The 25,928-nt window shown below is 44.1% G+C and overlaps 2 protein-coding genes across 5 annotated transcripts in view; one reads left to right on the top strand and one right to left on the bottom strand.

Moving 5' to 3' along the window:
* pitpnc1b (phosphatidylinositol transfer protein cytoplasmic 1b) overlaps window positions 1-9,220 on the bottom strand; it is a 55,647-nt gene extending 46,427 nt beyond the window's left edge. The window contains exons 1-4 of one of the 3 annotated variants that reach the window (XM_084357681.1): window positions 9,131-9,220; window positions 3,462-3,623; window positions 1,117-1,258; window positions 546-631 (exon numbers count right to left, since the gene is read on the bottom strand). The gene's annotated coding sequence lies outside the window, so the exon portion shown is untranslated. The remainder of the gene's footprint in view (window positions 1-545; window positions 632-1,116; window positions 1,259-3,461; window positions 3,624-9,130) is intronic. The other 2 variants (XM_084357682.1, XM_084357683.1) reach the window with 2 other exon arrangements.
* The window catches only part of grin2db (glutamate receptor, ionotropic, N-methyl D-aspartate 2D, b), a 53,275-nt gene that overhangs the window by 14,025 nt on the left and 13,322 nt on the right, over window positions 1-25,928 (top strand). Inside the window, exons 2-14 of one of the 2 annotated variants that reach the window (XM_084357671.1) lie at window positions 2,421-2,665; window positions 2,956-3,162; window positions 4,208-4,474; window positions 7,674-8,002; window positions 9,171-9,285; window positions 16,393-16,598; window positions 17,196-17,364; window positions 18,701-18,854; window positions 19,984-20,109; window positions 20,969-21,198; window positions 21,555-21,715; window positions 24,008-24,077; window positions 24,184-24,301. In XM_084357671.1, coding sequence (XP_084213797.1) covers window positions 2,495-2,665; window positions 2,956-3,162; window positions 4,208-4,474; window positions 7,674-8,002; window positions 9,171-9,285; window positions 16,393-16,598; window positions 17,196-17,364; window positions 18,701-18,854; window positions 19,984-20,109; window positions 20,969-21,198; window positions 21,555-21,715; window positions 24,008-24,077; window positions 24,184-24,301 — 2,323 coding nt within the window. In that variant the 5' untranslated portion in view covers window positions 2,421-2,494. Of the gene's footprint in view, window positions 1-2,325; window positions 2,666-2,955; window positions 3,163-4,207; window positions 4,475-7,673; window positions 8,003-9,170; window positions 9,286-16,392; window positions 16,599-17,195; window positions 17,365-18,700; window positions 18,855-19,983; window positions 20,110-20,968; window positions 21,199-21,554; window positions 21,716-24,007; window positions 24,078-24,183; window positions 24,302-25,928 lie in introns of both variants that reach the window. The other variant, XM_084357670.1, reaches the window with a different exon arrangement.

Here is a 25,928-nt window from a genome sequence, read left to right as displayed (position 1 = left end):
ATTATACACTCTACTGAATTAGAAGCAGCTCTGAAGACCGGAAAGAGGTCGTTTTAAAAGGTAGAAGGGGAGGAAAATATACTAAAAGGAGAACATTTGCATTTAACAAAAGATTCATTTACGGTAGCAAATCAAATGAAACGATAATCTTCATCTCTTTCTCGCTCTCCTTTCTCTTCTCTGTGCATGTGTGTGTGTTTCAGTGTGTGTTTGCTCGCTGCGAGCCCCCTTACTGCTCGCTTTTCATGATTCAGTTTGCAGAACTGGAGCACATAATGAACTATATAGTAAGATATATTTAGATGAGGAATTGATTATAATTTGCGTTATTGTCGCGCGCCTCGGCGAGATGTTGCGGACGCACGTTCGATTCACTCTGCAGGGAAAGTGGCTACTGTATATAGTAATACACCGTGTTCGCACTCCCAACGAGGCTCAATGTGATGGAATGGCACACGCTGGTTGAGCAGTGCAGTACAGTGACAGGCCTAACAGTTAATGGCTCAGCACCGTAGAATACAGCTCCACCAAATGATATGATGTACCGTATTCCTGCAGCTTCGTCTCAGACTCTCTCATTTTCTCTCTGTCGCCGTGTCCTTCCCATTCTTTCCTGCCACATCTTCCTCGCCTTGAAGAAAACAAAAAACAACAACAAAGCCTGGTTTTTCTCCCTCTCCCCATTCATTATTACATTCTCCTTTTCCCTCTCTCCTACTAACAGGTCTGTCTCTCCCTATCTCTCCATACCCCCATCTCTTTTTCTAACCCCTATCTATCTACCTCCCTCATTCGCCCTCTCATTCCATCTCATTCCACCGTCTTTCTCTGCTTTTCTTTTTCTGTAGCTCCGCACCACACATACACACGCATGTCCACAGCCCTGTCACTCAAAACAGGAGGTTTGGCAGTGTATTTGTTTAGGCCGAACACGTATACACATCCCAGTAATCAATATTTCCTTTCCTGCTACTCTTGTCACATATTTTACGCCACCTCCCACCATCCCACCCTGCTTCGTCCTCTCCCTTTCTCCTTGTCTCCTACTTTTCCACCCGGCATCCGTCCTTCAATCCACCAGTCGACCATAAGTCACATGCCCTGTATTTACAGTACCTTTCTTTTCTATTCATCTCACACAGCTTTCTTTCTTCACCCTCTCTCTTCTTTTCTCTGCCACTTTCTTTTTCCATCCAAAAGACTGATCAGGGTCAAAGAATCGGCAGACTGTGACAAAGAGAGGAGAGTCGGATGAAGACTGAGCGAGAAACATAGAGAGGAGGAAAGGGGGAAATAGAGGCGCAGAAGGGGAGAGTGACTTTAGAGGGAATATTATGTCAACAGGCCTCTGTTAATCAATGCAATTGTGTTTGGTTCCTGAAGCCATGAAAATTGGGAGAAGAGATGGGGAATATGAAAAGACAGAGCACGAGACGGAGCGGGGAGAAAGTGAGACGGAAATGGAGAAAGGGAGGGAGGGCAGTTGGCACCAGAAGTAAATTGAAAATGATGTGCTGTGTTTTTGTGTGTCTGTGCGGCTCACATATTAACCCTGCTATCTCCCAGGTAGTCATTATCTCTCCGTATGGTTGTTTGTGTGAGTGTGTGTGTATGTTTGTGCGTGCTGCATTAACCCTCATATCTCTCTATCATTAAGCTGCTCTACGGGCATAGTGTAGCAATGCATTTATCTTGCGAGTGTGTGTGCGCATTCAAACACTGGATGCATGTGTCTGTGCTTGGATGCAGCTGTGTGAGGCCGAGTGTGTTTACAGTGATCTTAATTGTTGTTATCATTCATGCAGCACAATAACCACCTCCGCCCCCATCTTTGTCTCAGTCTGCTATTAACTCTCTCTCCCTCTCAACCTGCTTCCCTCCAACGGCCAGTTTCTATTTTTCCTCATATTGTTCCTTCTCAGCCTGCAGCCTAAATAGCGCCCATTTCATCTTCTCTGTGTCTTGCTTTTCTTCCCTCTATTGTTTTCCCTCTGCATTCCGTACTCCTTGTCCAGTATTTTTCTCCAGCCAAAGCTAACTTTTATTACCCAATGATTGGATTCAGAATTCATTACCCCGTCTAGCCTGTATGCAATCTCTGATCAGTTTCTGTCTTTCTCTCTCTCTCTCCTTCACACTCTCTCTGTCTACACCTCCGTCTTCTGTCCTCTTCTCTCTTGATTTGATGTCCTCTGTACTGGACATGACTGAAAAAATAAAACACCTGAGTCTAACTTAATCGCTTCTCTCTTCTCTTGCTTCTTCTTCTTCTTCTTCTTCTTCACCTTCTTCTTCTTCTTCTACTCCTCTCTCTCTTTCTTTCAGGCACCCTCTCTTAGTGCGATATATATCTGCCTCCCCCCCTCGGCAGGTTGCCATGGTCGCCATACCTACTCTCTCTCTCCTATTGGTCCTGGCAGAGTGGGCAGGTCTGGTGGACGCCTCCCCCCACCTCCTGCTCCGGCCCAGCCCGCGGGAGCGTGATGCAGGGGCCATGATGAACTTCAACATCGCCGTGATCCACGCCGGTGCTACTGTGCAGGCAGAGGCGGCGGTGGCGGGGCCTGGGGGAAGGGTGCTCTACCCCGGCTTTGGCCGGGTATACGGCTCCCTGGGGGAGAGCGTAGTCACCCAGTGGGGCTCTGCTAACGTCATCTGGCTACAGGTTGGACACTGTCTCCTCTACCTACTGCTCATTCAGCCTTACTTGAAGGAAGGGAATAACAATGACCATCCATTATTCATACTCACTTCCAATATTTGAGCTGAATGGGCAGCAACTGCTGCTGTTGTGTGGGCCCTGCTGAATGAGCGGGCGTCTGGCAGCTTGTAGTGTTAGCCAGACATCTCATGCATACTACAGACATTTTCCATATCAATAACACTAAGCCAAGACACACTCCACTAGTTGGTCAATTCCCTCTGTATTTATCCCTGTCTATCTTTATTTCCCAGGTGAATGACAGTAGTCCTAAGACGGTGCTGTCCCAGCTGTGTGAGCTGCTGGCGGCGCGGCCCCTGCAGGGTCTGGTTTATGAAGAGGAGAGGCCACCTCGCACGGCCTGGGGTCCTTTGGCCCCCATGCTGGAGTTTGTCTCTGCGCAAACAGGACTGCCCATAGTGGCTGTAGGAGGGGGAGCGGGGCTGGGGAGGATGCCACAGGTAGGAGGAGGGGGGTTGGGGTTGGGGTGGGAGAGTGAGGGGGAAGTGATTGCAGCTTGTGTGTGTGAGTGGGTGTGTGAGAGGGTGTATGAGAGAGTGTGTGAGGGTGTGTGTGAGATGGTGTGTGTGAATGTGTGTAAGACAGAGAGAGGAGAGAATCAGAGAAATACAAGGGGGCAGATGTCCCAGATGTATGATACATATAATTAGGTGTGTGCTGTATACTGAAGCAGTATGGATTGACAGCACTATGAATGAAGTATAAAGGGAGAGCTGCTTAGATTGCCATAACAACTTACAATGTCACAATGTTGCGCATCCTCTCTGTGAAGAAAAGGTTTGGGGAAGTGCCGGTGGGACGGAGGGGAAGCTGAAGGTCAGGGTCGCTGATCTGCTGAAACTCTGCAGTGTTTGATCTGTAAATGGCACCAACTGGGGCTGTCGCTCTGCCTCTGATGTTCCTGGAAGGGAGGCAATGAGCAGACGTGTGTGTGTGCATGAATGAATAAGAGAGTGTTTGTGTACTGTACATTTGTGTGCAAGTGTGTATGCACCAGAGAAACTAGTGTCACATGCTTTTCACCACCAAAGAGGGGGAGAAAAGAATCAAAAAACATTGCGTTTGAGCTTACAAATAACTTGTTTTAACCATTTACACTTGAGGAATTAAATTGTAGCACTTTGATGAACTTCCTTTGAAGATGTACCCTCGCCTAGTCCTCACCCCCTCCCATCCCCTGAACAGACTTTTTAGAAACACTCCCTTCTGGACGTCATAGGAGAATTCATGCAACAATCCTAGTTGTTTCAGCCCTGCGGCTGCACGAGTGGTGTTGCTCCATAAAAACTTCAAGCCCCGTGATGCCACGATGTTGTTGTGCATAAAGATGGAGCAGTCTGGAGAGTTGTAGTTCTTTGTAGTCAAAATGCTGTCTGTTACTTTCTCACTGTATTGTTGCTGCATTTTAGACACAGTACAACTACAGAGGATGTACTTTTACAGTGAGATTTTAAACCAAATCGGCTGCTCTTTTTCCCAAATCAGGAATCAGGTTCCATCTTTCTCCAGTTCAGCTCCTCTACTGCCCTCCAATTAGAGGTCATCTTTGAGGTGCTCGAGGAGTATGACTGGACAGCCTTTTCCGTGGTGTCCACGCGTCACCATGGCTACCAGGACTTCCTGTCTGTGGTGGAGGGCCTGACGGACGGTTCGTTCATCGGCTGGGAGAAGAAGAGCGTGGTGATCCTGAACGTGACCGACGACCCTGGGGGGGCACGCACGCGCAGGCTGCTGAAGGAGAACGAGGCGCAGGTGAGACAGGGGGGAGGGAGGGGGGAAAGGGGGGAGGAAAGGGGAGGAAGTGCTGCGAGTATCATTGGGGGGCCCCCTTTCTGACAGGTGGCTTCCCAGCTTTTTCCTTCCTTCTTCGTCTCTCCCTCTGTCCCTCCACATCTCTCTCTCCCCTCTCTCCTCTATCCCTCTGTTCTTCTCTCCCCCCTCCCATCTGCAAAGGCATAAAGAGTTCAACGGTACAACAAAAAAACACGAGTCAATCTGATTTGCCGGCGGGTTGTCGTCGAAGATAATGTGCAAAATGAAAAAAGAAGTTAACAACCTTACAGTTTTCCCCTTCCACACTGTCCAACAGTATCACGTATATCAGCTTGTTCCAGTTCTTCACTGAAGATAATGTAAATGATCACTGAGTCAAATATTCATGGCTTTTACACACATTTCCCCAAAATGTAACTAAACTTAGTTCTTTGGAAACTCTGTGATGTCCACTAGATTTAAAGTAATAGGTCGGTGAGTTTGAACTATGTTTGGCTGCACAACGTGAGTCAGCAATGAGAGACTGTCAACGTGAATATCACCTTCTCTAATTCATGATTCCCTTTTGATCCAGACATATCCTAATGTCAGTAGTTTTTCTTCACTCTCTACCTTGTTTTAACTTCACTCTAGTTACCGTCTCTCTATATATCTTTATAGAGTTGTTACCTGATATTTTGACAAAACTCGCCCTACATTTAAAATTCACATTGATTCATTATTGAGCAGAATGACTTGTGGTTTTGGCTTGTACCTCTGGTGTGTTTTATCCCTTCATATTGTATGCCTGCTCCCTCTCCTATCACACTGCCTTGCTCGATCTTCCCTTCCTTTCCTTACTTCCTTCAAACTTCCAGTCTCACTTCCCTTGCTCCTCTTAACTTGTTTTCTTTCCCTCAACACTTCCTTTATCATTTTGTATCTCCTTAAACCACCTCTTTGACCCCATGATCCACCTGTTAAATTTTTCATCTCCGTGTTCTCATGCTTCCTCCGCTCCCTCCTTCCCCCTCTGCCTCCCCTCCTGCGTTTTCTTTGCCTGGAGACAAGCTCACTCTCCTCTGCTGCCTTCCTGCTCACCTCCATCTCTGTATGGCTATCTTTGACTCCCTCAGTCCACCCGTCCATCCCCTTTTGCTGCATGTCTTCCCCGGCCACGGGCTCTGCTCTCCGTTGGCTCGGTTTAGTCTGGGTCTCAATGTCATCGCTAATGTCCCAGCATGGTCACTGCAGCTCTGCGTGTGTGTGTGTGTGTGCGTGACTGTGTGTGTGTTTGGGTCTGTGTGTGTGTGTGCTTGTGTAGTGGATTCCTTAGACTCCACTCTGCTTCTGTCATTGTTAATATAACATACTGCCAGCAACGGGTTGCCTATACGCAGTGCTTGCTTTTTAACCCTCTTGCTTTTCACAACCACCCCCCACCCCCCCTTTTTTAGCTTTTCTCTACTGCAGGGCTAATAAATGCTTGTGATCGCTTAGTGATGCTGTGTATCTTTGCATTACATGCTCTCTCTCTTTTTTCTCCCTCTCTGCCACATTTCTAGTAATGTCCTCTACATTATAGATGGCCTCATGCAGGTCTCTGGGTCAATTTCTACTCAAATCTCTCACTGTCTATCTTTTGTTCCATTCCTCTTCCAGCTTCTGCCTTGTCAGTATTTCTTCTGCTCTCTTTCTCTCTGTTGTATGTTCCTCTCTTTCTCCATTTCCCGTCTTTAGATATCGTGTGTGTCTGTTTATAACTCTGATTCTCTCCTTCCCTCCTTAATTCAGTCTCCCTCTCTGTCCGTCGCCCTCTTTCTCCCTCCGTCCTCCCCCCCCTCTGTCACTCTCATTCCCTGCCTAATTCACTGGAGGTTTATTGGCATACAGGCAGGATTGTTTTGCCAAGCCATTACAGTTCAAAATTCAATGAAGGCGCAATTCTCAAAATGTGCTTTCAGTCTGTTTCCCTGACTCCCCCCGCCCCTCCACGAAAGAGTTGTCTCCCTTTTTTTTTTGTCCTTCGATTCCCCTTTGTCTATTTTCTTCACTCTGTGGTTTATTATGTACTTCTTTAATTTGCTCTTACTCTCTCTTTCTTCTTATGTATTTGTCAGCATTTAACCCCCACCCACCCCTTTCCGCTCAGCTCAGCTCAGCTCAGCTCTATCTTCCTCTTGTCGATCCACTCCTTCTCTCTCCATTTCCCCTCTAACCCCATAAAACCCTCTTTGGTCAATTTCTACCCCTATCGCCCTCCTCCTCCTTACCTCAGCACTTGCAGCAGAGAGCTCATCCAGTGTCACTGCTCTGTCTTTCTATGTTGAATTTCTCTCTCTTTAATGTTTTCTTCTCTCCTTCTCCCCAGCCACGCTCCATCATCCCACCCCTTCTTTCGCAAATATCTCTTATCTCTCCAGGCCCTGATTTCACCAAAATATGTCATCCTTTGCTTTTCTCCACCATCCCCGCTCCTCGTTTTCCATTCTCCAAGGAGTGACTTTTCTGTTTTCAAACCTCTGATTACTTCCCTCCATCCGCTCATTTTGCCCACCTCCATCTCCTGTTGTCTCCGGGTCTTCTCTTCGCCCTGCTTTTAATAACATATGTCAGAGTTTAACCTCTTCCCCCTCGTTTTCCCTCAGGTGTGTTTGGTCTTCAACTGCCCTCCCCTTCCTGCTTCCTCCCCGCCTCCACCTCTCTATTTCTCGACTCAACCGCTTACAGTTATTTCATGTTCTCCTTCTTGTTTTACTCCTGTTTTCATTATTCATAACTGTAACTTGTTTCATCAGGCCCCAGCTCATTAAGCACTGACCCCCATTGCCTCCTGCACCTCCTGGTTAGCACACATCACATTCAGCCGTGCAGTCTTCCCTCTTTTTTTTTCTTCTTCTGCTTCTTCTTCTGAATCATACGTCGACTCCCATGAACCTTATCACATCAGCTTGCAGCTATCTCTCCTCTTAACTCCCCTAGCATCCTTGTCTTTTCTTAATATGGCCTTTTCTATCCAACCTCCTCCCCTGCCGTTCAGGTGCACCTCTGCTCCAGCTCTATCTTTCCCCCCTTACTTCTCCCACCCTCTGTCTCTCTCCACGTCTGCCCCTGTCCCCTCCTTATCTCACTAGCGTGTATGTGTGTGTGTGTCTCCCCTCGTCCCTGTTCCCTCCCTGCACTTCCTGCTGTCCTCCAGGTACGTTTGCTGTACTGCTCCCAGGAGGAGGCTGAGCTGGTTTTCCGAGCCGCCTGGGCCGCTGGTCAGGCCGGAGCCTCACACATGTGGTTCGCTGTGGGCCCAGCTCTCTCAGGTTTGGGCATGGAGAACCTGCCACGGGCTCTGTTTGCCGTGCGGCCCCAGGGCTGGAGGGACGAGCCTCGCCGGAGGATTGCTCGGGGTGTGTCAGTGCTGACTCACGGGGCAGTGGCGACACGCAAGGATTACGGGACCACAGGCGGGCCGAACTTTGTCACCAACTGCATGACGGATGCCAATCAAACCCAGAGACTGCGGGGCAGGATGAGGTGAGAGAGAATGAGAGGAGGGAATGTGAAGGGGGATGGAAGAGAGGATAAATGTTGTTGGGGGTAAGTGTAAGGCAGTTCTCCAGAAAAAAAATGTGAAGAATGAAGAAATCGAATTGGAGACACAATAAGGTGTATTACACTGAAATGAGTTGATTCTGTGCCAGAATGGGCTGGAAGGTATATGGGTGGAGTTGGTAGATAGTGTCAGAGAGCAGGCACAGAGGGGATATCTGAATTTGGAGCTGGCTATCATCCATGCAAAATAGATGTTGTTGGTGCGTGTAGTTGTGAGTTGGCAAAATTACCCCAGCATCTGTAGCAAGCGGACCATGTCTCATGTATATTAATGAGCCGGCTTTAATATATTCCTCGTAGGCTGTGCAAACAGGCAGCGGCACACTCTAACAGGTAGCCCAAGTGGTTCTGGTTATCATCTTGTTTCATTTTTAATGCCCGTCGTTCTCGAGCCACATATAGACCATACACACGATACTGAATAGAGAAGTTTGTTCAGTCTGAAGATGAGCCAAACATGTAATGAATTAGTTTATTTGCAGTCAATTTCGTAAATGAATCACAGCACAAACAGTTTGGCAATTAAAGGGGGGATGATTAATAGATTCCTCCTTCTTGGTTTATAAACTATGTCCAAAAACAGAGTAGGAAGATGTTTTCATTTTCATATTTTTGCAGTGCTACCTGCTGTTCACTGTCTGTAACTGCAAGCTGTTGTTCCATGAGAGTTTCTGTCATGGGGAAAAAAAAGCTTTCAGGTTTTTCTGTTTTGAAGGCAGCAAGATGACATGAGGAGACAATTAGGGCACCGTCCTGTGTGATTATCAGACAAATATAGAGCTTGCAGCCGATGCAGAGAGCAGCAGTTGTTTGACTTCAAAGGTCCTGACAATTCTGTGCCTCTGATCATTTGTCTGTAGATTTGATTAACAGACAAGCCCTCTTGTGTCACCACAGAGGTGCTTTGACTTAGTTTCAAACAGGAAGAGAATAGGGCAGGCTCACTGTTGCATCAAAAGCAGTCTTGTGATTTCTATTTTCTCCTCATCTCCTCCATGAAAACAATTAGTTAATTTACTAATAATAGGCTTTCTTCTGTCGTTTACTTACCACCTGCCTTCTCCTTGTGTATGTATCCATCACCATGCAGGTATTTCAGCAACATCACGCTTGGTGGTCGAGACTACTCCTTCAATAGTGATGGTTACCTGTCCAACCCCTTCCTGGATGTAATTTCCTGGACACCTGGACGTGGATGGGAAGATGTAAGGACATGACATCAGTTCTTTTATGTCCAATCATGTGCTCTGAGTGTCACTCTAAAAAGAGAAAAGGGCATGCTTTCTGTTGAATCACAGGATACAGTTGATTGTATATCATTTTGTTGTCTCCAAAAACTGCTTGAATCTTGGGATTGTTGAGAAACTGTGATTTTGGCCTCTCTAAAGAACCACAAGGACAGAAGTGTCAAGAAATTGAACCCAGAGCAGGTTTTTGTGCTGATTGGAGCAACGTTCTTGAGTCTTAATCTCTCAGTATGAGTTAGAGGAGCAGATCTGTGCTGCGTTGGCATCTGAAATAAGAATATAAACCTGACAGTGAGAATAGTTGGGTCACATGGGTTAATTTTCATGTTAAGTTCACAACGGCTATAAGCGCCTGAGGCAGAGGACAGAAGCTGGCTGCTGAACATTTGACCATGCTTTATGTCCTCCAACTGTTCAGTTTCTGCTGTCGCTCCATTTTCTGGTTAACACACACACACACACACACACACACACACACACACACACACACACACACACACACACACACACAATATGATAGTCAATTGAAGGGATGTTGCCATTTGTCATGTCTTCCTAGTCAATCTGTTTCTAACATCAGTTAACTGTTTGTAAAATGTGATATAATAATTGACAGTTTTTCAGACAATGTTTGACATTATAGATTACATTTTGCTTAATTTTTACTGTTTTGTCAGTGTTTTCTTACTTTTAGACAACTTGACTAGTCCTAAATTTAAACTCTCATTTAAACGTCAGGAAAATTACACATCCCTGGCTGATTGACAGAAATATAATCATCAACATTTTGCTACTTTATCAATCGATTAGTCGCTTGTTAAGCAAGTTTCAAGCTTCAAAAATGTGAAAATTTGCTTTTTTGGATTTTACATCAATCTAAATTCAATATGTTGGGGTTTTGGACTATTGGTCTAAAAACAAGCAATATGAGGACAATGACATCAGCTCTTTGAAATTGTGATGGATCAATTAATCATTAAAAAAAATTAAAGGATATAGTCACATGTTTTCAAGTCTGTCTTAAAGTATATATGCATGCCCATATGTGTCTTTAAGACAAATTGGGTTCTGTCACTTTCCCTCTTTTTCTTACTGGTTGTGAAGCAATAGCCTGGAGCTGCATTAGTTGATCAAAAGAAAATGAATTGTGAACTATTCTGATGATAATTATAGTCATTTTCAAAGTTCTTGCTTCTTAAACCTTAGGATTTGCTTGACAAAATCAACAGTCCTGGTTTTGTGCAAAAATGCATTTTAAAAGGTGAGGCTAATCTGAAGCTTCAGCTGTCTTGAGTTGCCCAAATTAAAAGGTTTTCCTTAACAGTTACAATCTCTTTAGCACCAAATTCCCTCTCTGTGACTCCCTGAGCAGTGTTTAGTTGTTCAGATGCAGCAGAGCGATGGTAACACAACAAGGGAACTTTGAACAATGAGACTGTAACTTTGGAAGACGCCCAACTGGTTAAACTAAATGAGGCCGTTGGAGCTTCACATACTGTAGCTTTGGCTGAATTTTGGGATGCATTTTATACACAATGAGGACTGTTGATTTTGTCCTCCATGTCTTACATCACTGGATTTCTTGGCACTTGGAAGAGATACATCACAGTCAGTACAGAAAGGAGGAATTCTTTTGTTTCTAAAATGTACAAATGGGTCAGCCAGAATCGCATTTAGACAGACTTAAAAATGTGAGGCTATTCTTGAGTCGATAATGAAAATAATCAATAGCTGCAGCAGCCCTGCAGTCAAACACATTTACTCATATATTTCAGTCTTTGTCATTTTGCTGAAAGCAGTGTTCTGATGTGGCTCCGATCAATAATTGCTGATTTGTTCTTACTCGCTGCCTGTGTTTTCCGTCTTTTACTGTGAAATGAAATGCAGATTTAAATAGTGCTGAAGATTTCTGGGCGTCATTACCATCTGGTTGTAGACTCCCCATTGTTTTCTGTGTTTGAGTGTCTTGTCTACATAACTGCATGCACGTCTCCCAAGCACCAGTACCCCTGGCATGTCATGCATATTCTATAAAGCTGTGGTTTGTTCAGAAATCCTTAATGCGAAGCCTTGTCACCTGTTGGAGATGTTTTCCCTTTAATGCGCCGGGATTTTACCCTTGTCAGCGTCAGAAGAGAGAGAGCTGTGCTCATTTTCTCAACCGCACACCAGCACCTCACTGCACATGCATAAAGACACCCAGCACTCTCAGAACGTACACTCTGCGACCGAACATAATCACAAACACCGCACAAATACAAATACCGATGTACCCACACAAGTTACGCACACACACATGCACATATACACACATTGGTGGTTCTCAGCCTCCTGCTGGTTTTAACAGCCCACCAGAGTCCAGTCTCAGCGTGTCGTAACATGCTGACTCCTGCCATATCCCTCAAATCCCTTTCAATTAGAAGCTCCTGCGCTGGTCCTTCGCCTCAAACCCGGGGTACGAAACCAGCCCACGTACACACACACACACACACACACACACACACACACACACACACACACACACACACACACACACACACACACACACACACACACACACATGCTTAGAACTTAAACACAGACATCCACATGCGTGTGCACACAAATGAGAGCACATACTGTATGCTTACACACATATGCTTACACTCTTCTTGCATAAACCCTCTTGCATACACACACCCACAATGAGGATAAGACGCCTGTATCTGCCTATTATGCACATCCACGCTGTTGGCTCTCCCTGAATATTTAATGTTCTCTTTACAATGACTGCACCATTACCTAGAGCCCGGGAGCACCCAGCTTAGCTTACTGAAACACTGCAGACTAGTACTGAAGGTTGTCCAGTATTAGCATGGCTTGTTTCAGATACGGATACAGCACACAGAGCTAGAGGTTCCAGGATATTACCAGAATTTAATGAACATTTATTAACTCAGATGCTAACGGACGTTTTAGATTAAAGTGGCTCCCAGTCTTCAAACTTTCGCTTCCAAACCAGAATATTTTTTCTGCCTGAAATATCTGTCATCGCTGTTCTTTTTCTGAAGTCTTTGAGTGGGTTTTTCTGGGTATTTGTCTGATAGAGAGTAGTGTGTTCACCTATAAGCTCTATCTGTATCCAGTCTGTGTTCCCTGAGTGTGTTTTGATTGAATGTCTTTTGCGGAGCTGCGGTCGAAGTGCAGGCAAAATACTGTCATCGTTGCCACCTCCTCCTCTTCTCTCTGCCAGAGCTTGCATTACACAGACAGGCAGGCTGCACAAAGCTGCCAAACTTTACTTCACTCTACTGGCCTGCTTAAGCACCCACATTCTTATGTGTATGTGTGTGTTGACTGTATGTCTTCATGTATTTCTCTGTGTGTGTGCCCGAGTGTACAGTATGTACGCACACTTTTTCGTGCATGTCGCCTCAGTTACTTGTCACGACGCTGAGATGAGACTTTTATCAGGTGATCATGCCAAGATGTGTCAAGTGATGCTGCAAGAGGAAGGTTCACACACAAAAAAAGACTCTGCACTGAAGCTTCTAGGGTGTGGTTCGGTCTTGTGCTGCTTTTAAAAGTCTGAATGTGCCAGGCACCAGCGTCCAAAACATCCAGAGTGCATAAAAACAAATGCAAAGAGAAGGGGGGGATCAATGACACAGCCAACGGGATGCTTGACAGACATTTTCAGGTCAGCAGTGGACACAGAACAATGTGGTCTCGCAGCATCATTCGCAAACAGATTTTAAAAATCATACTGAAATGGCATCTGTAACCATGTGTCTGCCTGCGGCACGTGTGATTTTTCACTGTAAACGCCTCTAAACATGCGTTTCCAGCTGAGCTTGTCACATCAAAAAAAATCTTCAATCAAACCAAGTCAAATTACACTAACAAATTAAAACTATTCAATAGTCTAAAGTTTACAATTGTGGATTTCTGCTTGCCAAAGAAACACTTCTGTGACCACAGTTCCCTTAGTGAAGCTCATTGTGTGAGCATGAATCTGTCTGTCACTTGCTGCCACCCTACTCAAAGCCATTATATCCAAATTATTAGTATTTTGTTTAATAACTGCCTTGACACTAGAGCAAATGACTAGCACAAATACATCTAAATAACAGCTGTAACCCCGTCAATCAGTGTGGCCTTTGTATACACGCAAGTGTGTCAGGTAATTGCTCCCAACCCACATAACAATGAATATTCAAGGCCTGGTGTTCTAAAAAGAGCGAGTGGGCATGATAACCTTTATAATACCTGGACACTAAAATGCAAAACGGCACCATATCCCTGCAATAAATACAACCTTTACGCTGCTTATTATACTTAGCTTTTATTGAGACTGTAAGGGAGAAGTTCATTCATCTGTGTAGTCACTCTGTGGCCCTAGTTTGTGATACAGCATTGTACAATTTATCATGACTGTATTATCTTGTATAGGTCTTGATGTTGGTGCGTTACCCTCTGTGTATGTGGCAAACTAAATGTTTAAAGTTCTGATATTGTTATCATTCTAACACAAAGTAGTTTTTTTAGTTTAATTAATGAAAAATTAAAAGCGGCTCCTTAAGAGTGAAACACAGATTTTTATGGCTGATATCATGGCTTAGTCTGCATCTTTTTCATTCCAAAATATGTGATTGATACAGTGTTTGAGCATGCAAAATTAAAGTGGTTAGGGGAAATTATACTAATTATCAAAAATAAATTAATTTGCCATAATATCGAACCAATTCCAATTAAAGCCTGTCTGTAAAACATGTAATTTTTCTGTTCTTCAGTTTCAGCTCTTTTTATTAATACCATCTGTATCTGTGCCTTCTGGATGCAGAACACATTTATTTCACGTACCATCTGCAGCTAGCTTAACTTTAGCTCCGGTGTCACTACACACAGCACTCCCGGGAGTCCCGTGCTCGGCTCAAGTAAAGCTTCAGGATTCACCCTCCAGCTCGAACAAAACAAGGTGACCCGGACTAGTTAATGACAGAAGTAAATGACATACATTTTAATTATCGAGTCAAAGTTTCTCCTCTTCTTATAGGGGCTAACGTTAGCCGCGTCCTAGCCCCTTGCTAGCACTTCGTACTACGTTGGTCCGTGATTCGGTCACACAACGGTCACTACTTAAACCGTAGAGGGGCAGTCAAAGCAGAATGTCCTTACCTGTTATCAGCCACTTTAAATTAATCCTAGTGATATTTGACTGGCAATTTCTCTCTGATGGATTATTTTGCTTGGGTCCAGTATATCCCGGGACTGTGCCCCTTCACATCCGCTCTGTTTGTTCGCTGAAACGTGCGCTAGTGCAAGGTCGTTGCGCAGGTGGAAACAATTAGTTAGCCAGTTTAGCTAGCATACAACATAGTGCTGGAAGACAGGTATGACATAACTTTTCGACTTTTAAATCTTACATTTCCTCTTCACACCTTCTTCTGCTTTACCAAGCTAACATAGAGTATTTTGGACATATCTTTCTACTGGCTGTTCTTCGCTTTCTTCTAACTTTATTGTAAGACAGCGAACATTTATGGGAAAAAAGGACTGAGTGAGCTTTATGAATTAATAACGTTTAGTCACCAGACGCTCTTATTTTGCACACTGCAATATCAGTATCTACTGCGACATGGCAAAATCCAGGTTAAACTCTTTGAGTGAATGGATAAACTGGAGGCGCAGATCAGGGGTGTGTCAGTCTGATGGTGTTCACAGTCTGACAACTAAACAGATCCTTCACTCATCAAATAAAAGAGAAATTACAGGACCAAACAACAGTAATGTGGTAACTGGTAGTGTGTTTGGCAACTTACATGAGGAAAACAATACCGCAGTCAAGTGGAAAAGCCTCCGTCATCCTGTCTGTCATCCTGTCGGTCCTACTGACTCTTCTCACATTTCTGCCCCCATCAAAAAACTTTATCTCACCAACTGTTTGTCTCCTTCCACTCTTGTGTTGTCCCCTTCTGGTGGACCCCATGGGACCTTATTTTAGAAAAACTTTGTATGGTAGTGAATGGCGAGAGACAAATAATATTTTGATCCTATGAATCATGGCATGAATCACACATATGATGTTTGTCAATTTAAAAGATAATTTTCCAAGTCAAGAAAGAAGTCTCAGTTTGTCGTACCACATCGTCTGGCTCAACACACGTTACCAACACCAACATGGCGGCTAACTTGGTACAGAAAAGGTGAATCACAGTAAATCTGGTCATATTGAGATCTGCAGTTATGTGAAAGGGTAGTTCGCCAGTTTTGTGAGCTGTTAACATACAGGACCAGCTCTACAATGTTTAAACAGGAAGAGGCGTGACTTCAGCTCTCTGTCTGGCGAACACGCAGCATGGGGGCGGAGATTTCTAACTGCAAAATGGACAGGAAGTTAGCTAAAATGATGACAATGCTCACAGCAGTTTTAATGTTACGGTCTAAAACCGAATAGAAATATACTTAACCACAGAGACTTGGTCATGTTAGATGGACTTTGTCTCTTCCCTCAAATATAACAAACAGCTTTGATGATGGCACATTTACCCCATTTCCAAACATGTGACATGCTTAGTTTTGATTGATGTCTGTTAGAGGCTACATTTGAATAACTCAACCAACATCTTGAGATGTGCACATGGGAAAATCTTGGACACCTCGATGTAATCTGACAAAAACTACAGCATGTAAACAAACTTTGAAGCATGACAGGATAAAAACACTAGAAGATCACAGTAGCTTATTTTCATAGTGGTCCTGACTGTCAAATCATGTTAGATAAAAGGGGTTTCATCCCTCTGCTGCATTACAGACATAAGGGGAAGTTAGGACATGCAGATATAATTATTTCAAGTATTACTCATCATTAATAAATTATTTTCACTGAAATATCTTGAGACAAGGCCAACGTGGGATGTCAAGTGTCTTCTTGATTCTTGCTTTGAGCAGTAGGGTTGTTGCCATCATCAGTTTTGTTTTTTTTACATGGTATCCATTAAAAGAAAAGAAATATTGATTGTGGTGGAAAAGGGTGTGTCTGTGTACTGCACCTCTCTCTAACGTTTCTCGTATCTGTTCCCTCAGGTAGGCTGGTGGGAGAATGGCGTACTAAGGCTTCGATACCCAGCCTGGTCCCGCTACGGGCCATTCCTTAAACCACCTGATGATGCCCAGCACCTGCGTGTTGTCACACTGGAGGAAAGGCCATTTGTCATCGTGGAGCTGGCAGATCCCGCATCCGGGACCTGCATCCGTGACTCAGTGCCCTGCAGACGACCCCTCAATGCCAGGTTCGAATCCTTTGGATTTAAGACAACACATTGTTGTGTGTGGGATTTGATGTTATCGACTTATTCCATATGATAATGTTTCACCCAAAACACAAGTGGCGATGAAAGGAAATGATAATCAGAAAAATCGATTGGTAAAAAAATCGTAGCTCTCTCTCTGCTATGAATGGAGTTCCTAAGCTCTCATGAGGCCATCCAATAGAGGAGACATCAATCACCTATCAAAACTGTGGTCTCCTCACTGCCTGACCATAATCAATAACAGACTGCTCTCCAGAGGATCAGTGGAATGACTCAGGAGTCTGGAATCAGATATGACCACAGTGGGGCTTTATGGTTCATCAGCTTCTGAAGGGATGACAGCACCTATCCTACACTGGTCGATCAAACCTGTCACCAAAGACTTGGCCACAGTATTCCTTCTCTGTGACCATTTTCCTTTCCTTTCCTTTCCTTTCCTTTCTAACTTTCCTCTCGTAAATCATCCAATCAAACGCACCATTACATACCAACCACAATGCATTTACTAAGGCTTTTTATTTGACGCTTTTACTGTTATTTCTTACTTATTTTATCTTCTCTGTAACGTTTTCACAGTGCCATCCACGAGGGTGTGGCCCCCATGAAACAGTGCTGCAAGGGCTTCTGCATTGACATCCTCAAGAGACTGGCCAAGATTGTCGGCTTCACCTATGACCTTTACTTAGTGACCAATGGGAAACATGGAAAGAAAATTGATGGGGTTTGGAACGGCATGATTGGAGAGGCAAGTCTTTGTTTATGTGTGTGTGTGTGTGGTGGGGGTGCCTGTGGTTCTGCTTGTCTGCCTTTGTGAGCAATGTGTTCTCATTGTCGGTGCTGTGTCACTTGCGCATGTGTGAAAGGTGTGTGTGTGTGTGTGTGAGTGTATATTTATGGCTCTGCATATTTTCTGTTGCATTTTCAGTCGACAAGCCGCATAGTAGCATGCCTCCGCCTGTGCTCCTGTTTCCTGGGTGACCAGTTAAACGCTATGTGACACATCAATCGCTGTGAGAGTTAGGGCCACTTAACCACCACGAACAATCAGACAGCTGTCATTTATTATACACACACACACACACACACACACACACACATAAGTGTGCAGAGAAATGCACTGCAATAGAGGACAAAAAATGCACACTTACACAAATAGGCTGGACAAAATATGCGGTGAACACACTTTCCAGCAAATACTTTCCCATAGAAGCACTAACACGCGCATTGTCAGACTCCCCATGGCTAGTTGCGATTAGTCCTTGATGTTTTCTGGGCACTACTCTCTGAGGTTCATGATCCCCCATCAAGAAGGACACAAAGATGCTGGCAAAAAAAAAAAAAAAAAAGGCACACACAAACAGACAAGCATGCACACATGCTCTCACACTCATACTGAGATCGATACGGATGCTGCTGTTTCATTGAAGCATCCCGCTGTTTCTATCTTTGTCCCAGAGGGAACTTGCCAAACGCCAGTTGTCACACGCTCCGAGACAGTTCCACCGCGCTCCCCTGCTCTATCATTTATAACTTGAGCCCGGGCCAGAGCTGTCTGTCGAATCTATTTTCACATGCAAAAGGCCAAGCAATTTTTGTTTTCTCAAACTAATGTCTGTCTTTTGATCAGATGTTCCAAAGCCTGCCATTCTTTGATCAGGTAATCCAGAGACTTGGCAGAGTTGAGGGGAGGGTGCTTTGCTTTCCGCTTCGCTTCATTTTTCTGCTGATTTGCTCTGAAGAGCGGATGTGCCATGTCTAATGTAGATTAACATTTCACTTGTACAATCAGCAGACACAGCGGTTTTCAGGTTTTTCTAGATGGTGGCAGGGAGGAGACAGGCCTCAGCTCATTTTATATGCTAAAGAGATGCACCGGAGACACGTGTTCAGTATTTGTAGCAAATTGAATTCTTGGCCTTTCCCATGCAGGCACATTTGAGAGGGTCAGGGTGAAGAAATGTCACTATCTCACCTGGAAAGGAACCTTTGCGGACTGTTAAAGATTGGCTTTGTCTAACTACATCTGCTACAGTAATTATTAATTAGACTTCTCTCTTACCACGGATTCTTGTCCCCTTCAGGTGGTGTACAAGCGAGCGGACATGGCCATTGGCTCGCTGACTATCAATGAGGAGAGGTCAGAGGTCGTGGATTTCTCTGTCCCTTTTGTGGAGACAGGAATCAGTGTAATGGTCTCCCGTAGCAACGGAACTGTCTCACCATCCGCTTTCTTAGGTAAGAGGCTGTGTTTATGTGCGGCGGGGAGCAGATGTACAGAATCTAATCTAATTGTAAAGTGTTGAGTTTGCATAAAAAGCCTCAGTCTTTGGCTGCCGGTCCTTAACGTCTAGATTAGCCGTTACTTTTTCTTAGCTGCTCTTGTCTTCCAAACTTATAGTTTCACTCTGTCAGCAGTGTTGGGGCTCCAGCGGGAAAACAGTGTTATTGGCCTTTAGACTGCATTGAGATGATTGTAAAAAAAAAAAAAAAGAGAGAGAAACAGTGTTTATGGACTTGGGGAGAATATGCTCCAGTGGTTTCTATTTTCACTGCATGCAAGGCTCATCTCTAGATATATGTAGTACAGAATGTGCCAGTTGTATTAAACTCTCTCGTCCTTTCTATTGATGATAATAATATTACAACCAAAAATAATTATTTGACAATGCAGTACAAAATGGTTTGCTTGTTTATTCAAAGTTGTATTCTTCTTGTCCCTACAGTTGAATATTTAAGCTTCAGTGTGTAGAATGATGTATGCGTAGAGTTTGATACTAAAAGGCTGTTTTCACATTCTTTGCTGAAAGTGGAAATTTTCTCTGGTCTCAATGAAAATCAGATTTTAAGAGGCACGCCTAAGATCATGAATTGTGACATCACAAATAGTTTGGAAGCCAATCCGAGTCCAACATTCAGGATACAAGTGTGACGTGGAAAGACGAGAAGGAGACATCTTGTGTCCAGCAGTCAAACCTGTCAAATGGAAATTTTTGAGTAATCATGTATTCTGGAATAAATGGACATTTTGTGCGATTTGGCAACCCCCACAGTTTCTGAGTGCAACACCAATGCCGTACATACAAATCCCAGGTCTGTAACAATTTGTCTGATGTAATGTAGGTCACAATGGTATGTGTTGAAAACTTGTATCTTGAAGTAAACATGTATGTAACGCTGTGATCCTACCCTCTCACTGAAGTTACATAGTGCAGAAACAAGTGATGGGGGGGCGGAGTGGCTGAGATAGAGACACCATTCACCCTATTACAAGACACTGCACCATCAAAATGATGTTGATGGTGCAGTTATTTTAAGATTAAAAGGTTACATAATGTTTTAAATCTTCTTCTGTTTTCCTGCGTAGAGCCCTACAGTCCAGCGGTGTGGGTGATGATGTTCGTCATGTGCCTGACCGTGGTAGCTGTGACTGTCTTCATTTTTGAGTTCTTCAGCCCTGTGGGCTACAACCGAAGTCTCCAGACTGGCAAGAGTAAGTGACTGGTCTAAGGTGTCTGTCTTTCCCAGTCTGATAGACAGAGCTGTTGCAGCACGGGTCAAATGGACAAACATTGAACAGACTCCTGGAATGTAATTTAAAAAATTCCAAGTCCAAATGATTTATTTTTTAGTATGATAATGAACTTTTTTATTTCTATTCTGTCACATTAAAAATGTACTGTTGGATATTTTAAATGTGCTGCCCTGAATCCTTAACTGTGAGTGTGGTGAAGAGGAAATTATACCTACAGTAGGTTGAACTGCATCCAAGTATTCTCGATATTGAAGCAGCCATTTATTATTCAACAGCATAGTTTGTACCCCTGTGATATTCAGTATGCCTGATGCCTCGGTCCAATACCCAACCCGACTCGCCTCTTTTACTGCATGATTGCTGTGCTCTACATAATTTTACCTTTCTGTCATCCTCCCATATATCCCTCTCTTTCACTCCCATCTCTCTCCATCCTTCCTCCTTTACTCCTATCGTATAAAGGCAGGAGTGTTTGAGCCCTTTTGAATGGTGATTTGCACCATGCGGTTTAATTATTTGTAAGATCACGTAGCAGCCGAATTGAAAGCTGCCATCCTCGAAAACGTATAGGTGCTGCCTTGTGAGCTTCGGTGTCAAAAAGCCTGCCAGGTATTTTCATATATAGTAAACTCATTTTACAGATCATTTAGGGAACTTTAATTTAGAATCGGCTGCTTCATTCGCAGTCAGACGCTGCTGAATTCACCATTGTGTCTGTCGTGCACTGGCTGGATTACTGTCTAGAAAAGTTACAACCACTCTCATAAATCCTTCTCTTTTTCTCTCCCTCTTTATACCTCGTCATCGTTTTGGCCAGAGGCTGGAGGTTCTACTTTCACTATAGGAAAGTCTGTATGGCTTTTGTGGGCCATTGTCTTCAACAACTCTGTGCCAGTAGAGAACCCCAGAGGAACCACCAGCAAGATCATGGTGCTGATCTGGGCCTTCTTTGCTGTCATCTTTCTTGCCTCCTACACTGCTAACCTGGCTGCCTTCATGATCCAGGAGGAGTACATTGACACAGTGTCAGGCCTCTCGGACAAGAAGGTACCTCGCTGCTTGAATACTGATTAAGTAGGGAAAGCAGAAGGAGAATTAAAGTCTTAGAGTGAGCCAAATCCCATGCATTTGAATGTTAAATTGATTAAAGCACAGGAATTTAGAAATGAATAAAATCTCATTTAACCTAACTCAATTACCACAGTTCTCGAATACTTAAAAAGACACTTCTAAATACTACTTTAAGTCCACTCCCTGCTCTCTTTTCAAACATTTGATTTGTGCACAGAGTGTTGTAAGTTAGTCTGGGAAGTGGACAGAAATAGGTCAGACAGATTGGTGCACAGCCTGGTGTGTCTCATGCCCCCTCCGTCTCCCTCCCTTGCCTCCCTTTGCTCCGCTAGTTTCAGCATCCCGAGGAGCAGTACCCACCTCTGAAGTTTGGCACGGTGCCCAATGGGAGCACAGAAAAGAACATCCGCTCCAACTACCCAGACATGCACCAGTACATGGGCAAATACAACCAGAGAGGAGTGGAGGACGCCATTCTGAACCTCAAGACCGGGTATGTCTACTACTACTATGAGTCTGCCACGTCTTTGTCTTTCTACACATCTTGCATGTTATTTTCAAGCTTTATGTATAGTATAGCTGAAGATTCATAGGAAATTGGGTGAGAGAGAGAGCGGATGACATGCAGCAAAGGGCCACAGGTCGGTTTCCTACCCTGGGCCGCTGCAGCGAGGACACAGCCTCTGTCCATGGAGCACATGCTCTACCACCTGAGCTACTGGGGCGGCCCTAAAAATGATCATGTATTAAAGAAGTTGTTAAAGTTGTTCAAACTTCTCTGTCAAGGCTAAATCTAAAACTAGTCGTTGTTTGCTCGAGACATAAAATATTTTTGCCTATGTAGGCTTACACGAACAACCTAGATGCTTATGTGGCAAATGATTAAGTACAGAAGTTTAAGAAGAAAACATTTCAAAAGAACCAATTTACATGACAGAGTTGCTCTACTGTGAAGGATGTAAGAGTCTTAATGACCATGCAAACAAAAATCTGCTTTAGATTAAGTCAACTCAATGTATTGCCTTTTAACAACAAATCAGGATTCTCTAAATTATAATTTTTTTACTCCTTAGGTTATTGAACAAGGTGATTAAAATTGGTCATGAAATTACATTTGTTAGATAAATAATCATATAGGCTTGTCATGATTAGACTTAACGATTTAGTCTATAAAATGCCAAAAACATTGTGAAAAATGCTCCTCACTATTTCCCAGAGCCAACCAACAGTACAAACTCCAAAGACTCTTATCAAAATAGTTGACAACTAATTTTCTTTCAATCAGTTTTGATTAATTGATGAATTTTGATTGATTTCTCCTAGAAAATCCCCATTTACTGCCATTCAGATGAGGTGCAAGTAAATGTGGTGCCACTAAATGGTCAACAGCAGAATTTTTGCTGTTGTCCTCTATTGACACTAAAAACTCTACTGCTGGCCCATTTACAATCAGATCTCCACACTGGTTGGCAATACAGTCTCACCAAAAGCCCATTGGGCAGCTGTTTTGGAGCGACTGTATCACACAATCTCCCTCAAGAAGATAATGTTGCCAGGTTGTCATCGAGTTTGAGATGTTCAGATTGCCTCTTAACAATCCAAGGATTTCTTGTCTACAATAGGTTTAGTTAAAAGTTGAGATTGAATGTTCTTTCTTAAACTTGGAAACAGCAATACAATGTCATCTGGAGGTCTGCTATACGACACCTGTTTACTGTATTTCCATCAACCCATCTAATGATAGTTCACTTGATATGTCTGGTTATTATATTATTTTGTTTTTTGGTGGAGTCAAACCTGCTGCCGTGCTTTTGTTGAATATTCTCACGCTTGCGCCCGCTGTCCATCATGCATGGTGACACTCTTTTCAACTCCGACTAACATTTCACATCTTTTATCACACTTCCTGCTTTCCTGCACAGATTCTCTCACCTTTACTCTCTCTCCACCTTCGCTGCTATCTCCACCCACCCACACAGTGCAAGCAGCATTTCCCTCTTCACTCTCTAGTAGAATCTCTATCACCCGTCATGTGTTGGATAATCCCAGTTTACTTTATCCTAAGCCTCTGTCATCGCTTCTCCCTCCCCATTGCCTTGACACCACAATTATAATTTAACATGCGCAAAAATGAGAAACTTCTGCTTTTCTCCTGCTGCCTTTTTTTTTTTTGTCGCTCAGTGCTGCTTATCTTTTCCTTCCTGTCCCTCCTCATCTGCCCTCTTATCTGAACCATTTCTCTTATTTTCTCCTTCTCTTTTTCAGTCCATTCTTTCACCCCTTCCCAGTGTGCCTTCTCGGTGTGTCTGTATTTAAACTTTATAATCCTCATCACTCTCTGGCTCTATCCCATGTCTTTTCCCCCTGAAGTGTGTAAATCTTTCCCCCCTCTCTCTCACTCCCTGTCACTGCGCTCTTCGCACCGTATAAATCCCCATCCCCCTCCTCCCCTCCTCCTCCACCACCTTCCCGCTTCCTCTTACTCACACATCTTTCCCTGATCTCCGCCTTATTTTATTCTCCTTGTGTTTTCACTCTTTCCGCCAAGCCTGCTTTACTATTCCACCCTTCCTCCCTTTTCTTGTTATGATTTAACTTTTCATGCCCTCTCCATCATTCTGCGCCTGTCTGCCGTATATTTTTGCACCACAACTCTCTTCCCAGGTACATTGCAGAGATCCACCTTCATGCCTCCACCCCTCCCCTTCCTCAGCCTGTCTCTCCATCCCTCTGTTCCCTCTCTCTCATTCAATGATGAATGAATTCTCCCTTGATCCCTTTACAGGAAACTGGATGCTTTTATTTATGATGCTGCAGTATTGAACTATATGGCCAGGAAGGACGAAGGTTGTAAGGTGAGGACGAACTCACACGGGCACTTTTGCTCACACAAAGATTCAATATGAGTTTGCCTCCTGATGAGTTTTTTTTCTAATATCTGGACATTGTCCTCTTTCCAAGGTGATGACCATAGGCTCGGGGAAGGTTTTTGCCACCACAGGCTACGGTATCGCCCTGCACAAAAACTCACGCTGGAAACGTCCTCTTGACCTGGCCCTGCTGCAGCTGGTGGGAGATGGTAAGAACCGTGGGGAGGGGAGGGTGGAGAGGAAAATAATTAGGACAATGGAGGGGCAAAGAGAAGGTTAGGGGTAAAATGACAGGATGGAGGAATGAGCGACAGAGTAGCACAAGTGGGGGGTGGATGGAGGACACAGGGGGTAGATGAATGAGAGGATGTTGAGTAGTGGATGGGGAGGGATATAAAGTGAGAGAGAGCAATGGCTGTGAGGTGTTTTGATTGTGACAGAGGGAATAATGGTGTGTAGGAGAGGGCTGATGGCGATGGTAAAGAGGTTTGTACGTCTCTTTATTGGCAACAAGAGAGGAGGTGGGAGCAAGAGGAGTATGATTTGTCCGTTTCAAGAATCGGAGACTTGATTCTGTTGGTGAAAGTGCTCATGCCCCTCCCCCTGTCTTCGCTCCTCTCAATCTTCGCTCTTCTTCCCTTTTTCCTGCTTGGGTGGGTAAAAAAGAAAAAAAGGATTTACTTGTGTGAGTCAGTGTTGTAAAAAAGGATCATCACAACTTGTGCGGTGACAGATTTACACTCATTACAGATTAGCTGAGACTGACACAGAGAGTGAGGAAGTGTGAGGAAAAGAAACCCAAAGAGAAACACCTGAAAATACCCTGAACTGGAGACGTGGAGAGGGTGAAGCAAAAAAGAGAAAAAGAAAACGGATCAGATAATTGAATAATTGATAGCTATGGGGGCATTATTAGTATGCTGTCTGTCTGCTGAACACTTGTCTAGGCTTAATCCATGAGAGGATGTTTCTTGTTTGTCCGAGAGAATCTGTTTTTAGCAATAGTTGTCAGTACACTAATGCTTGATTGTCATTTTACACAGTCCACCACACGCATTTATTGTCTCAATCGGATGCTGCTTGTTTGGCTTTTCCTCATGTTTTAAATCAGCTTTGCTTATGGCGTGGCGGACAAAGCCCTTTAGCTGTTTTTGGCACGCAGACAGTTTAGCTGCTTACACACTGATAATGCCAATTTGGTGCCAAGATCTATTAAATAAGACTGGCGTCTGGAGCTGAATAGTCGGACCTGGGAAAGAATGTGTGTGAGTGTGTGTGTGTGTGTGTGTGTGTGTGTGCGCGTGTGTGTGTGCACTGTGCGTGCGTGTGTGTGCATGAAAAACAGAGAGCCCAGACAGCCTTGTCTGTTATTTCGTTTAATTCTTGGTATGTGACCTTGTCCTTGCTTGTGTAGCAAAAGCCCTTAACATCAGCTGTGTATGCGGGATGGATGTAGTTACAGGGTGGTGTTGAATGCTGAGGGTTCTAGTTGTAGGCAGGCATTATTGGAGTGGATTACTAAGGAAGAGGATTAGTTTGTTTGGATGTGGTGGGAGGAGGAGGTGGGGGGGCTCACATTCAGCATGCCCTCAAAGGCTACATCTCAACAATCGCCCTGCGGCTCAAGGACTCAGCAACACACCTTCAGCTGGGCTAAATCATGTCACAGTGTTACATCATTATTGTACCCTGCCGTGTTGAGTCATATCATTTTACAACTGCATTAGAGGATATACTAGGGTACTAGAGAAGTCCGCCATGGCTTTGTCAACCCTGTGAGTGTATTTTTCTCGTTGTTGCTGCCTCTGGTGATTCATACCACAGCTCTAAGAGATG

This window comes from Pagrus pagrus (genome assembly GCF_965226575.1).
Source record: "Pagrus pagrus genome assembly, chromosome: 7".
Taxonomy (NCBI): Eukaryota; Metazoa; Chordata; class Actinopteri; order Spariformes; family Sparidae; genus Pagrus; species Pagrus pagrus.
The sequence above is the reverse complement of the archived record's forward strand: the minus strand, read 5'-3'. Positions and strand labels throughout refer to the sequence as shown.